Source organism: Chaetodon trifascialis, chromosome 4 (genome assembly GCF_039877785.1).
Source record: "Chaetodon trifascialis isolate fChaTrf1 chromosome 4, fChaTrf1.hap1, whole genome shotgun sequence".
Lineage (NCBI taxonomy): Eukaryota > Metazoa > Chordata > Actinopteri > Chaetodontiformes > Chaetodontidae > Chaetodon > Chaetodon trifascialis.
The window spans coordinates 25860294-25872550 of NC_092059.1; the positions used below are offsets into that span (position 1 = coordinate 25860294).

General features: G+C 41.3%; 1 protein-coding gene across 1 annotated transcript; it reads left to right on the top strand.

Moving 5' to 3' along the window:
- The first annotated feature begins 2412 nt into the window (after positions 1–2412).
- On the top strand, positions 2413–9677 carry LOC139330161 (serine/threonine-protein kinase pim-2-like). Its single transcript, XM_070960904.1, has 8 exons — positions 2413–2416; positions 7179–7367; positions 8232–8329; positions 8472–8519; positions 8688–8900; positions 8997–9174; positions 9292–9468; positions 9568–9677. The coding sequence occupies exons 1-8, from the start codon at positions 2413–2415 to the stop codon at positions 9675–9677; spliced, it is 1017 nt and encodes a 338-aa protein (XP_070817005.1).
- The last annotated feature ends 2580 nt before the right edge of the window (positions 9678–12257 follow it).

The window sequence follows — 12257 nt, forward strand, 5'->3', positions numbered from 1 at the left end:
CGGGAGAGGTGGCCTGCCAGCCCACAGCGATAACAGTGCCTACATGTGTCACCAACCTCAGCCTCTCTGCATACCTGACATCCCTTAGCCCATCTTGCAGCTGATGATGGCCGAGTGGCTGTACCAGGCCTGGACTTTGTTGCCTCTAATGTCTCGTTGAACATTTTCTTCACCTCAAGAACATCAGCCTTGAGACCCTCAATCAACTTAACAGTCTCTGGGTCTGGCCCTTTACTCTGTCCTTGTTTTTTCTTTGTGGTGGCTCCAATGCCCCCTGTCAACTGTGTTTCATCATTTGTGTCGGTTCCACTATTCAGGGACAAGTGAGTGTTGTTGGGTGACTGCCCTGTGTGGATCTCATTTACCCTGGGTGGCTTGACTGTAGTGTTTCTCCTGAGCTTGTTTTGCCGCTCTAGCTCAAGGCTAGAAGCCTCGTTTATCTTTTCTATCAGCACTTCGTCTGTAACTTTGGGGTTGCTAAGGTGAGGTTTCAACTGAAATTTCACTGCCTCACTCAGCAAACCAGTCTCTAATGAGCACAGGAACTCGCGTTGGATTAAGTCTGGGCTGAACTGTTCCCCTTCGCCATCATCATCAGACTTCCAGAGCAGTTTTTCTCTGAGCCCTATTGCCCTGAACAGAAAGTCCTGCGCTGATTCTTTAGGATCTTGATATATGTTCATGAGTCTGTGGAGCAAGTCGGATGATGAGTCCACTTTATAATGCCCTGTAAGTATGGTTCTTAATATGGGAAGTGTGAGGTCTCGCTTGACTTCCAGCAGGTCTCGAAGGTGAAGGCCAGGGCTTACTGCTTTAATCACAGCTTCGATGATTTCAGTTTCTGAGTAGCCTTTCTTAAGCCCAGACTCGATTTGGTTGGTCAGACTAGTGAAAGATAGTTTGTCCTTTTGCCCAGCCTCCCCTATCTGACCCCAGATCCAGAAGTCTTTTCTCAAAGTCACTTCTGGTGCTGTGAGAGGTGGAGGATGATTGACTTCTCTCTCTTTTACAGGCGTTGTGCTGCTAAGCTGGGACCCCAAAGCTTCAATCTTCTCCTCTAAAATACGTTGTGCCTCTGCCTGAGCCTGCTGAAGCTGTACGTACTCTTGTTGCAGTCTTTGTATTTCACTGGGCTCAGTTTGTTGAATTTCTGCCTTATCAGTAATATTTTCTTGTAATGACTGTATGAATGACTGGAGATCACTAATGAACTGCTGGAACACATGAGATTCCTCACCCTCTTCAATTTCATCCAAAGTGCTGTCAGCCAGCCGAATCAGGGCTCGACGAGACTGTCCTCCGAATCCCTCCCCTGCTATTTCACTGCACTTGAGATGCTGGCACACCTTGATGAGCTCTGGTTTCTCGAGTGTCCACAACACCGCACTGATCTCATCCTGGGGCTGCTCCATCTTTGTCTTGTGTTGGTGCTGGTTCGTCTAGATTCGTGTCTTGCAGAGGGGCTGTTTCTTTGTTGTCCTTACAGCTCCTCCTGGCTGGCTCGCCAAGTTATGTTACACTTGTACAAGGACAACAACTTTCATCCAGGTGTGTGTTTTTATTGTCCAGCGAACACAGTAAAACTGCAAAACAGAGCATAGTCTTGAATGAGTGTCGGCTTTCTATGCTGCTATCTTGACCTGTCTTGTGCTTTACGACTGAACTTGCTTCCTGCTACAACAGGATTACAACCACGAATCATACAGTAACCAATAACATAACTAGCACAGTCTACCACAATAACAAATTCCACATTTTTAGCTGCTTCTATAATTTGTTCACTCGTATGTCTGCAACTAAGCACTGTATTTATTTGTGTAATAACTAATGTAAACTAAAGATACTAACCATTTGTTGAATTAACCAGTTCACATAGTGTTTGTGTACCTAATAAATTGCTCATATTAGTTGTCCAACACATCAGTCGCTGAACACCACACTTAGATGCAGCATGTTGAAACTGTTTATAGCGGCTGCTTCATGTCTACAAACCTCTGAACTTATTTATTCATTCATAAGACAACGATAACAGCACAAGGTAAGGCTACTATCACTGCTGCGCGGCGCCATTAACTATCACTTACGCTCACACGAGGCGCTTGGTCGACCGCTACAAGCTATATTAACAGCTGAGGCTAGCAGTAGTTAGCTGCCTTATTTGTGGACGTCAACTACATTGTAAACTTCTAAATATGGCACCACAACCTACGAATAAACTTAATATAACTGTATGACGCGCTTGTGCACTTTGCTCACCTGCAAAGCAGAACATAGAGTCTTGAAAGAGTGTCAGCTTTTTTACGCTGCTATCTTGACCATCTTGTGCTTTACGACTGAACTTGCTTCCTGCTACAACAGGATTACAGCCAGTCAGCCTCATTTCAAAACCGACACTGACACCTTCTGACGCAAATGGGTATTGTCCCACAAATACTTTCGGTGAAGCAGGTGAGTCTCTTATCAGTGACACAAAGCGTTTAAACTACATTACAACAACCAGTAAAGAAATAATTCTGGACATAATTTGAACTAATAAAATGTCCAGGGTGCCACACTATCAATATTCAATTCAATTCAATTCAATTCAATTCAATTCAATTCAATTCAATTTTGAACACTCATGGCACCATACAAGGACGCGTTTATGGACTTGTACAAACTCCTCTGTATAACCAACAATTCAGTTCAATTCAATTCAATTCAATTCAATTCAATTCAATTCAATTCAATTCAATTCAATTCAATTCAATTCAATATACCATTAAAAGGGCACGAGCCCTGAACGTTGACAAGATCATCGATGCATTTGCCTTCAGCCATAACAACCATCGCATAGTCCTCCTGTGATACTGTATGTCAGATGGGAAGTGTTTTTTTAATTTCCCATGGTGATGGGTTGCTGTTTTGATTCGCTCTTTGCAAGTATGTTATCTATTGTGTTTGCATTTTGATGTTTTTGTCTCTCATAGCACGATGGTTTTAAACATCTGATGAGTACATATGGATGTTTCCACTTTCATGCAGTTCTGATTTGAGATAGTTACCTTATTAGTCTGTCAATAGTAATCGTGTCACACAGACCTGTTTAGGTGTGACACCGGAAGGAGACACTGGGGGAGACACACGAGAGATTGCACTTCAATAAAAAAAATAATGTAATTGAAATCCCATTGTTTCTCGATCTGTGCATAACCTTTGGCTTTTGAATGAAGTGAATGTCAGACAGTGGCATAATAATACAGTTCTGGAATACTTGCAAAACTATATTAACATTGTGTAGTTACTACTGTTTATGTGTGTGCTTGTGCACATACTGTATTTCTAGGAGCGCCCCCAGTCAATGTTGGAGCACACCCATAGCACCTGCAATCAAATTTCTCTGGCGCCGCCCCTGTCTGTAAAATGTACTCATGGCATCAAAATAACAGTACTGGTATATCACTATATTGTATATGACTAGTTTTAGTGTATATTGTATACATAAAACTACATTGGGAGATGATTAATGGGGTGAGTTGTTTTCTCCAATCTTTGAGTTTTCTGGTAAACTATGGGAAAGTTTCAACAGTTGCGAAATGAATGTAGTGGAGTAAAAGTTCAGTAGTGGCACATGGTGGAGTAGAAGCATAAAGCAGCACAAGTTGGATATACTTTGTTTAAAATTTCCATTTTATGCTATTTTATCCTTCCAATCCACTACATCTCAGAGGCAAATGTTGAACTTTTCACTCCTCTAAGATCAGACTTTATTGATCCCATGGTGGGGAAGTTAAATCTTCACAGCCAGCAAGTGTTACAAAAAGCAAAAACATTTGCACAAAAGGGTCCAGATAAAAAAGTGCGCAGGATACAAAACTGAAAAACAACTATATGTACATTATGTACAGATTATAAAAATACTACTGCCCATAAGAAGTACTATTGCCAGTATTGTTAGGAGAAAAGCTCCGAGTGACATGTTGGTCTGACAGCTGCTGGGATGAAGGACCCAGTCCTGTAAGCGAGCTCAGCATTTCTTATTTTTTGGTCATTCCTGCATTTGTATGTTTACAGGTGCTGGTCATAAAATTAGAATATCATGGAAAAGTTGATTCTTTTCAGTAATTCCATTCAAAAAGTGAAACTTGTATAATGTATACATTCATTTCACACAGACCGACATATTTCAAGTATTTACTTCTTTTAATATTGATGATTATACCTGACAACTAATGAAAACCCCCAATTGAGTATCTCAGAAAATTAGAATATTGTGGAAAAGGTCAATATTGAAGATATCTGGTGCCACACTCTAATCAGCTAATTAACTCAAAACACCTGCAAAGGCCTTTAAATGGTCTCTCAGTCTAGTTCTGTAAGCTACACAATCATGGGGAAGACTGCTGACCTGACAGTTGTCCAAAAGACGATCATTGACACCTTGCACAAGGAAGGCAAGTCCCAAAAGGTCATTGCTAAAGAGGCTGGATGTTCAGAGCTCTGTGTCCAAGCACATTAGTAGAAAGGCAAAGGGAAGGAAAAGATGTGGTAGAAAAAAGTGTACAAGCAATAAGGATAACCGCACCCTGGAGAGGATAGTGAGACAAAACCCATTCAAAACTGCGGGGGAGATTCACAAAGAGTAGACTGCAGCTGGAGTCAGTGCTTCAAGAACCACCACTCACAGACGTATGCAAGACATGGCTTTCAGCTGTCGCATTCCTTGTGTCAAGCCACTCTTGAACAAGAGACAGCGTCAGAAGCGTCTCACCTGGGCTAAAGACAAAAAGGAATGGACTGCTGCTGAGTGGTCCAAAGTCATGTTCTCGGATGAAAGTAAATTTTGCATGTCCTTTGGTAATCAAGGTCCCAGAGTCTGGAGGAAGAGAGGAGAGGCACAGAATCCACGTTGCCTGAGGTCGAGTGTCAAGTTTCCACAGTCAGTGATGGTTTGGGGTGCCATGTCATCTGCTGGTGTTGGTCCACTGTGTTTCCTTAGGTCCAAGGTCAATGCAGCTGTCTATCAGGAAGTTTTGGAGCACTTCATGCTTCCTGCTGCTGACCAACTTTATGGAGATGCAGATTTCATTTTTCAGCAGGACTTGGCACCTGCTCACAGTGCCAAAGCTACCAGTACCTGGTTAAAGGACCATGGTATCCCTGTTCTTGACTGGCCAGCAAACTCCCCTGACCTTAACCCCATAGAAAATCTATGGGGTATTGTGAAGAGGAAGATGCGAGATGCCAGACTCAACAACGCGAAGAGCTGAAGCAACCTGGGCTCTCATAACACCTGAGCAGTGCCACAGCCTGATCGACTCCATGCCACGCCGCGTTGCTGCAGTAATTCAGGCAAAAGGAGCCCCAACTAAGTATTGAGTGCTGTACATGCTCATACTTTTCATGTTTCTACTTTTCAGTTGGACAACATTTTTAGAAATCCTTTTTTTGTATCAGTCTTAAGTGATATTCTAATTTTCTGAGATACTGAAATTTAGATTTTCATAAGTTGTTTAGTTGTTAAGTGGGTTTAAAATCATCAAAATTAAAGAACTAAACATTTGAAATATATCAGTCTGTGTGTAATGAATGAATATAATATACAAGTTTCACTTTTTGAATGGAATTACTGAAATAAATCAACTTTTCCATGATATTCTAATTTTATGACCAGCACCTGTATATACCTTGTTTTGGAAATGTTCAAGTAAGATGTTGCTGTTGTCGCACAGTAAATAAGCCCATTTTTGCTGTTGTGCTAAAACTCTTAAATTCTGGTTATATACACCATTTTAAATGGCTATTTTAAGATCTTACACCAGACTTACATGGATTATTTGGATTTTTTTTTTTTTTTTACACAATGTACCAGAAGTCACCCACAGATCCATATTGATATATATAGACTGTACTTTTACGGAGCTCCCTGAGGTCCACTGATCAGTTAAGCATACTCTTAGATCTCTACCTCACTGACCTGCTGCACTTCTCATGTGCAAGGCGTCCACAGATGGCGTCCTTCTACATTGAGCTTGGCTTTGTTAATGGCCATCAGTAATGGTGATGACATTTTTGTTTACCCTTGTTAACCTTTGTGTAACCTAAAAAACTCCAGCATATATTGTCTTTATCTCAATTCCATGCAATATAGATAACATACGTGAGAAATGTTTTCAATTAATCTCTGCTAGATAACATTTAACAATGGAAGTGTCATTCATTTTTTTGTGATAAAGTGATAATGTATGTAAAAAATATGCACTATAATAAAGCCTTGGGTGGTGACATGACATGACATGACATGACATGGAAAAGTTTGGGGACCCCTGGTCTAAACAACACATGATGCACAATTGTGTGTGTGTGTGTGTGTGTGTGTGTGTGTGTGTGTGTGTGTGTGTGTGTGTGTGTGTGTGTGTGTGTGTGTGTGTGTGTGTCTGTCTGTCTGTCTGAAAAAGAACGGGAAATCTTGTGTTGTGTGTGTGTGTGGGGGGGTCTAAGTGTGTGTGGGGGGGGGTCTAAGTGTGTGTGTGTGTGTATGCGTGCATATGTGCATATGTGTGTGTGTGTGTGTGTGTGTGTGTGTGTGTGTGTGTGTGTGCATTTGTGTGTGTCTGTCTATCTGTCTGTCTGTCTGAAAAAGAGCGGGAAAGCTTGTATTGTGTGTGTGTGTGTGTGTGTGTGTGTGTGTGTGTGTGTGTGTGTGTGTGTGTGTGTGTGTGTGTTCTGTTTTCTCATCTATTTGAATTATCACAAAGACAAACTTGCATTTGCTGCATACAGTAAAAGACAGGATGAAGAGTGATTTCCACTGTTGAACTGCTTAGTTGGTTCATATGTTTGTGGGCAGATTATGAGAGTTGGCCTCCAACCATGTTTTGATATGAATGAATCCAGTTACTTTTGTCTGTGCCTTGAAATAATATTATGTGGTGTTTGTTTGTTTGTTTGTTTGTTTGTTTGTTTTTTGTTTTTTTTAAATGTGCTCTTTTGGCTTTGATCTCTTTGAACATTTTGCATGTAGAACTCAATGACACAACAACACAACATTCCGGGCTTTTAAGCAGAGGACATACTCCCACGACAAACCAGTTTAGTTATTATTATTATTTTTAGCATTTCAACGACGTACTATTTGAAACTCATGGATTCAAAATTAGCACAGACAACGAGCACGGGTCAATGTTCTGTTCTTGCAGGACACCACACTGACCCCATCACCCATGCAGTGAAAGACTGCACATCAGATGGAAGAAAGAAGACCTCCAAGAGAAACTCTGACGAGAGTCTTGAAGGATCTAGCAAGAGAAGGAGGACAAGTTCCTCTGAGGGCTGCAGCCAGACTAGTGGGCCCTCTACAGTCAGCATCACCAACTTCAGGATTGAAGGTGAAGATATGAAGAGCAGAAAGTGGAAGTCTGAGGAAACAGAGGAACCCAGGAAGAAAAGCACAAAGAGGAAGTCTGAGGAAACTGATGAGGAACCCAGGAAGAAAAGCACAAAGAGGAAGTCTGAGGAAACAGATGAGGAACCCAGGAAGAGCAGCAAAAAGAGGAAGTCTGAGGAAACAGAGGAATCCAGGAAGAGCAGCAAAAAGAGGAAGTCTGAGGAAACAGAGGAACCCAGGAAGAAAAGCACAGAGAGGAAGTCTGAGGAAACAGAGGAACCCAGGAAGAAAAGCACAAAGAGGAAGTCTGAGGAAACAGAGGAACCCAGGAAGAAAAGGAAAAAGAGGAAGTCTGAGAAAACAGAGGAACCCAGGAAGAGGAGCAGAAGCACCTCCAGACCCCCGGGGGAACCTAGCGACCACGCCACCGAGGCATCCACAAGTGACAAGCCTGGCACCTCTTCGGCAGCCACCACTGCTTCCAGTAATAGCAGAGGTAAGATGAGGTTTGGGGGTTAAGAGTTAAGAGGGTTAAGAGGGTGGGGGCCTTTTTCTTGCTACAAAGTTAGATCTCTACACAGGTTTTAGCACCAACTGTGAATAATTGCAAGAAATTGCACCAAATGTGTTTTTTGGTGTGTGTCAGAGATGTTGGTAAGTGGACCCAAATGCATTTGCTTACCCAAATGCCAAAGAGGTCAAACTATTCTTTTGTGGTTCAGCCTTGGGTTGTAGATTCCTACTGGAAATAAGATGCCATTTTATATAAATACAAATTATTAAGAGGGGTTTGAGTTATAAGTGTCGACAATGAAAGTTGTGAACAAGTGACCAAACTGTTTTTATGTGTATTTACTTTCTGCAGATGCTTTTGAAGCCAAATACAAGCAACTCAGGAAAGTCTTGGGACAAGGAGGCTTCGGATCCGTCTTTGCTGGCCTCCGCAGAGATGACAAACTGCCTGTAAGACATGCAACACACACACACACACACACACACACACACACACACACACACACACACACACACACACACACACTTTGATTCATGTATGCACTCTATATGTTGTGTAAGCCAACCAAATGTCTGTGTTTCTGTCCTGTAGGTGGCCATCAAACGCATCTCCCAGTACAGCGTTGAGCGCGCGTTAATGGTAAGTAATCATATGGCAAACATTTCTTCTCTTTTTACACTTAGTAAAAAGGGAACATATCCACATGTTCCTATTGTAACTCATGCAAACTAACAGCTCGAACACTGTTTACTTTTGTATATATGTACACATGAATGTTTCATTGTTTGTTTTTCTTCCTATATAAAGATTCTGGATGGGAAAATTCGCCAAGTCCCTTTGGAGGTGGCACTGATGCTGCAAGTCAAGCCAGCAGCAGGCAAGACCAGTGCAGCCGTGGCCCTGCTGGACTGGTACGATCTAGACTGTGAGCTGATTCTCATACTAGAGAGACCAGTCCCCTGCATGAATCTGAATGAGTACACTGATTTAAGAAAGTACATGCCAGAGCACGAGGTTAAAGTAAGTATCTGATGGCATGTTTATTTCCATGTTTCTATACGTGCGTCTAAGTGCAACATAATTCACAGTCTGCATGTCTCTTTCTCTCGCCCTCAGATCATAGTCAAACAGCTGATCAATGCCCTCATTGAGATCCACTCCAGAGGTGTGTTCCACAGGGACATCAAGCCGCAGAACATTCTGATTGAAACTGGCTTTGATGTTCCACGCGTCAGGATTATTGATTTTGGTTGCGGCACATACCTGAAAAAGGGGCAATACTCAAGGTTTAAAGGTAGGCCATCTTTCTATAATAATCTGGTTCTCTGAGCCAATCCACCATCTTTGCTGTCTCTGTTATCTACCTCTGTCCCTCACCATTAACCGTTGCCCTTGTGTGTGTGTATTGCAGGAACCTGGCAGTTTATCCCCCCTGAGTGGTACCGGTTCAAGTGTTACAGGGCCGAACAAATGACAGTGTGGCAGCTCGGTGTAGTGGTGTTTATGATACTGCATGGATATCTGCCCTTCAATGACAGTCGTGATATTATCCGTGCCAAACCTGTATTCAGAAGTGACCTTTCTTCATGTAAGTTATAAACACACACCTACAGCAGAATCAAACACACAGAGAAGCACACACAGTGCAGTATTTGTATTAACATGTGATTTCTGTTTGTATTTCCAGACTGCCAGGATTTTTTATTTAGGTGTTTGATCAGGGAGGAATGGCTCCGACCAAAGCTGAAGGAGCTTAAGAAGCACATCTGGTTGACGCGATCCAGACTGAACCTCTGAGGACAACAGGTGAAAGTCCAGCTCTCCTTTGCATCCAGGGTCAACTCTGCCATAGGTTTCTTCTGTTGTCCTTGTGTGTGAAGGATTTACAGGAGTTTTTCCTCATCTTCTTAGAGGGCTCGAGCTGGGTTGGAAGCAGTTTGTCATGGCTTGCCATGGCTTTTGGGGAGCTGTATGATGATACAAAAAGATAGAAATGCATGGCAAAAAAGCATATTGCCAATATTTTGGAGACCACCCCCCCCTAAAAAAATTTCACAAATCATGTTTTCAGGGGAGCTCAGTCTCATTAGGGGGAGCCAATCTCCCCCGTAGTTTGCTCCACCGTAGTTCGGACCCTGGTTGGAAGCTTACTGATGGGACTTATCAATTAAAAAGTAGTTAATAATCTGATATATAAAAATGATATGATGATATATCATGATGATGATATGATTAGTGCTGTCAATTGATTAAAATATTTGATCACGATCTCATGAATGTCATAGTTAACTCGCTATTAATCGCAAATTAATCGCATATTTTTATCTATTCTAAATGTCCAATTAATTATCATGTTAATACTCTTATCAACATGGAAAAGTGGATAGGCTTGCTTTGTGCAAATGTTTTTTTATTGAAAACAACGTGCATATTTCACACTAACATTCTAACTTTGAGCAGTCATTCACATCTGATGCAAAATCTCACACAATTTAACACTGTCAATAAACAGATGACAAAAAAACAAATACTTCATTACAAAAAAGCCCCTTCAACAACCCTTTCTAAGGGATCTAAACAGGGTGATCCAAAATAAAGTTACAAAGTGCACATCGTGTGTGTGTGTGTGTGTGTGTGTGTGTGTGTGTGTGTGTGTATATATATATATATATATATAGTAGTGCTGTCAGGCGATTAAAAAAATTAATCTAATTAATTACAGGATTTGTAATTAATTAATCTAATTAATCGCATTTTAATCTCATATCTGCTAAAGGTCCCCAAATAAAGAATTTGAATTCTAGGACATTACAATTCACTGACATTCACATTACAGCTGGTGAATTCTTTTCATCACTGTAGTTCTCGACGGTAGCTGGAAATTAGAGTCAGATGATGCTATCTGAAACGCCTCTTTTAGATTGAAATCGGCCTGCAATCAGCAGCAACCCACTTTGCGATTGAGTTTGTCAGTTTTTCTGTCGTGGCTTTGCTCATTCGTTTTCCTAACTCAGCAAGTGTGAGTGAGCTCACGGTCGCACTAGCGGCACAAGCAGCAACTACATGTTTAGCGTTTAAATGATAATTCAGGCTGGAGCTGCTACGGTGATAGGAAAATTCTTTTTTACACAAGGTACAAATCACTGCGTTCTTGTTAATAGTCCCGTCTTTGTTCTTTTTATAAATAAAATTGCCGTTCAAAGGTCCAAGTAGGCTTGTCTCGCTCTCTGGTGTGATGCGACCTGTCACTGCAGCCTACGGGTCACTCAAAGGGCCAAATTTAAAATGCTTGCGCATTGACTTGCCACTCATGATTAATTGCGTTTATTTTTATAGCAGAATGAATTAATCTAATTAACGCGTTAAACTGACAGTCCTAATATATATATATATATATATATATATATATATATATATATATATATATATATATATATATATATATATATATATATATATATATATATATATATATATATATATATATAGGCAATATAAAAAGAAACAGAATATTAATACTAAGGATATATGTAAATAAGAAATATACAACACAATAAAATGTACAGCAATAAAACAAGTATTTTTTCCATATACTATATATTGAGCACTTGGATGTGCAAAATTGAGATGGAAAATATATATTAGAATTACACTATATACTGAATATTGAATGTGCAAAATTGAATTAGATGTGCAAAAACTGAAATTGTAAAATATACAACAGAACAGACCAGACCAGACAGTGACAGTGGAGTCCAAGGGCCATTCAGAAGGAGGAGCTGTATAGGTTGATGGCCACAGGCAGGAATGATTTCCTGTAGTGTTCAGTCCTTAGTTTTGGTGGTATGAGTCTCTCGCTGAACGTACTCCTGTGCCTGGCCAGCACATCATGAAGTGGGTGTGAGACGTCCATGATAGTCCGTAGCTTATTCAGCATCCTCCTCTCTGACACCACCGTCAGAGAGTCACACTCCATCCCCACAACGTCACTGTCCTTGCGAATCAGTTTTTTGAGTCTGTTGGCATCTGCCATCCTCAGCCTGCTGCCCCAGCATGCAACAGCATAAAGAATTGCACTTGCCACCACAGACTCATAAAAAATCCTGAGCATAGTCCGGCAGATGTTGAAAGACCTCAGTCACCTCAGGAAATAGAGACGACTCTGGCCCTTCCTGTAGAGAGCGTCAGTGTTCTTTGCCCAGTCCAGATTATTGTCAATATGTACCCCCAGGTACTTATAATCCTCCACAATGTCCACAACGACCCCCTGGATGGAAACAGGGGTCACAGGTGGTTGGTTCCCCTCAGGCCCACTACCAGTTCCTTAGTCTTTGCCACATTTAGTTGCAGATGGTTCTGCTCACACCATGTGACAAA

What these genes read in the sequence shown, in the direction of transcription:
- LOC139330161 (XM_070960904.1), top strand. An exon ending in TGCCAGAGCACGAGGTTAAA is followed by an intron (nt 8,901 to 8,996) that starts GTAAGTATCTGA and finishes TCTCGCCCTCAG; the next exon opens with ATCATAGTCAAACAGCTGAT. An exon ending in GCAATACTCAAGGTTTAAAG is followed by an intron (nt 9,175 to 9,291) that starts GTAGGCCATCTT and finishes TGTGTATTGCAG; the next exon opens with GAACCTGGCAGTTTATCCCC.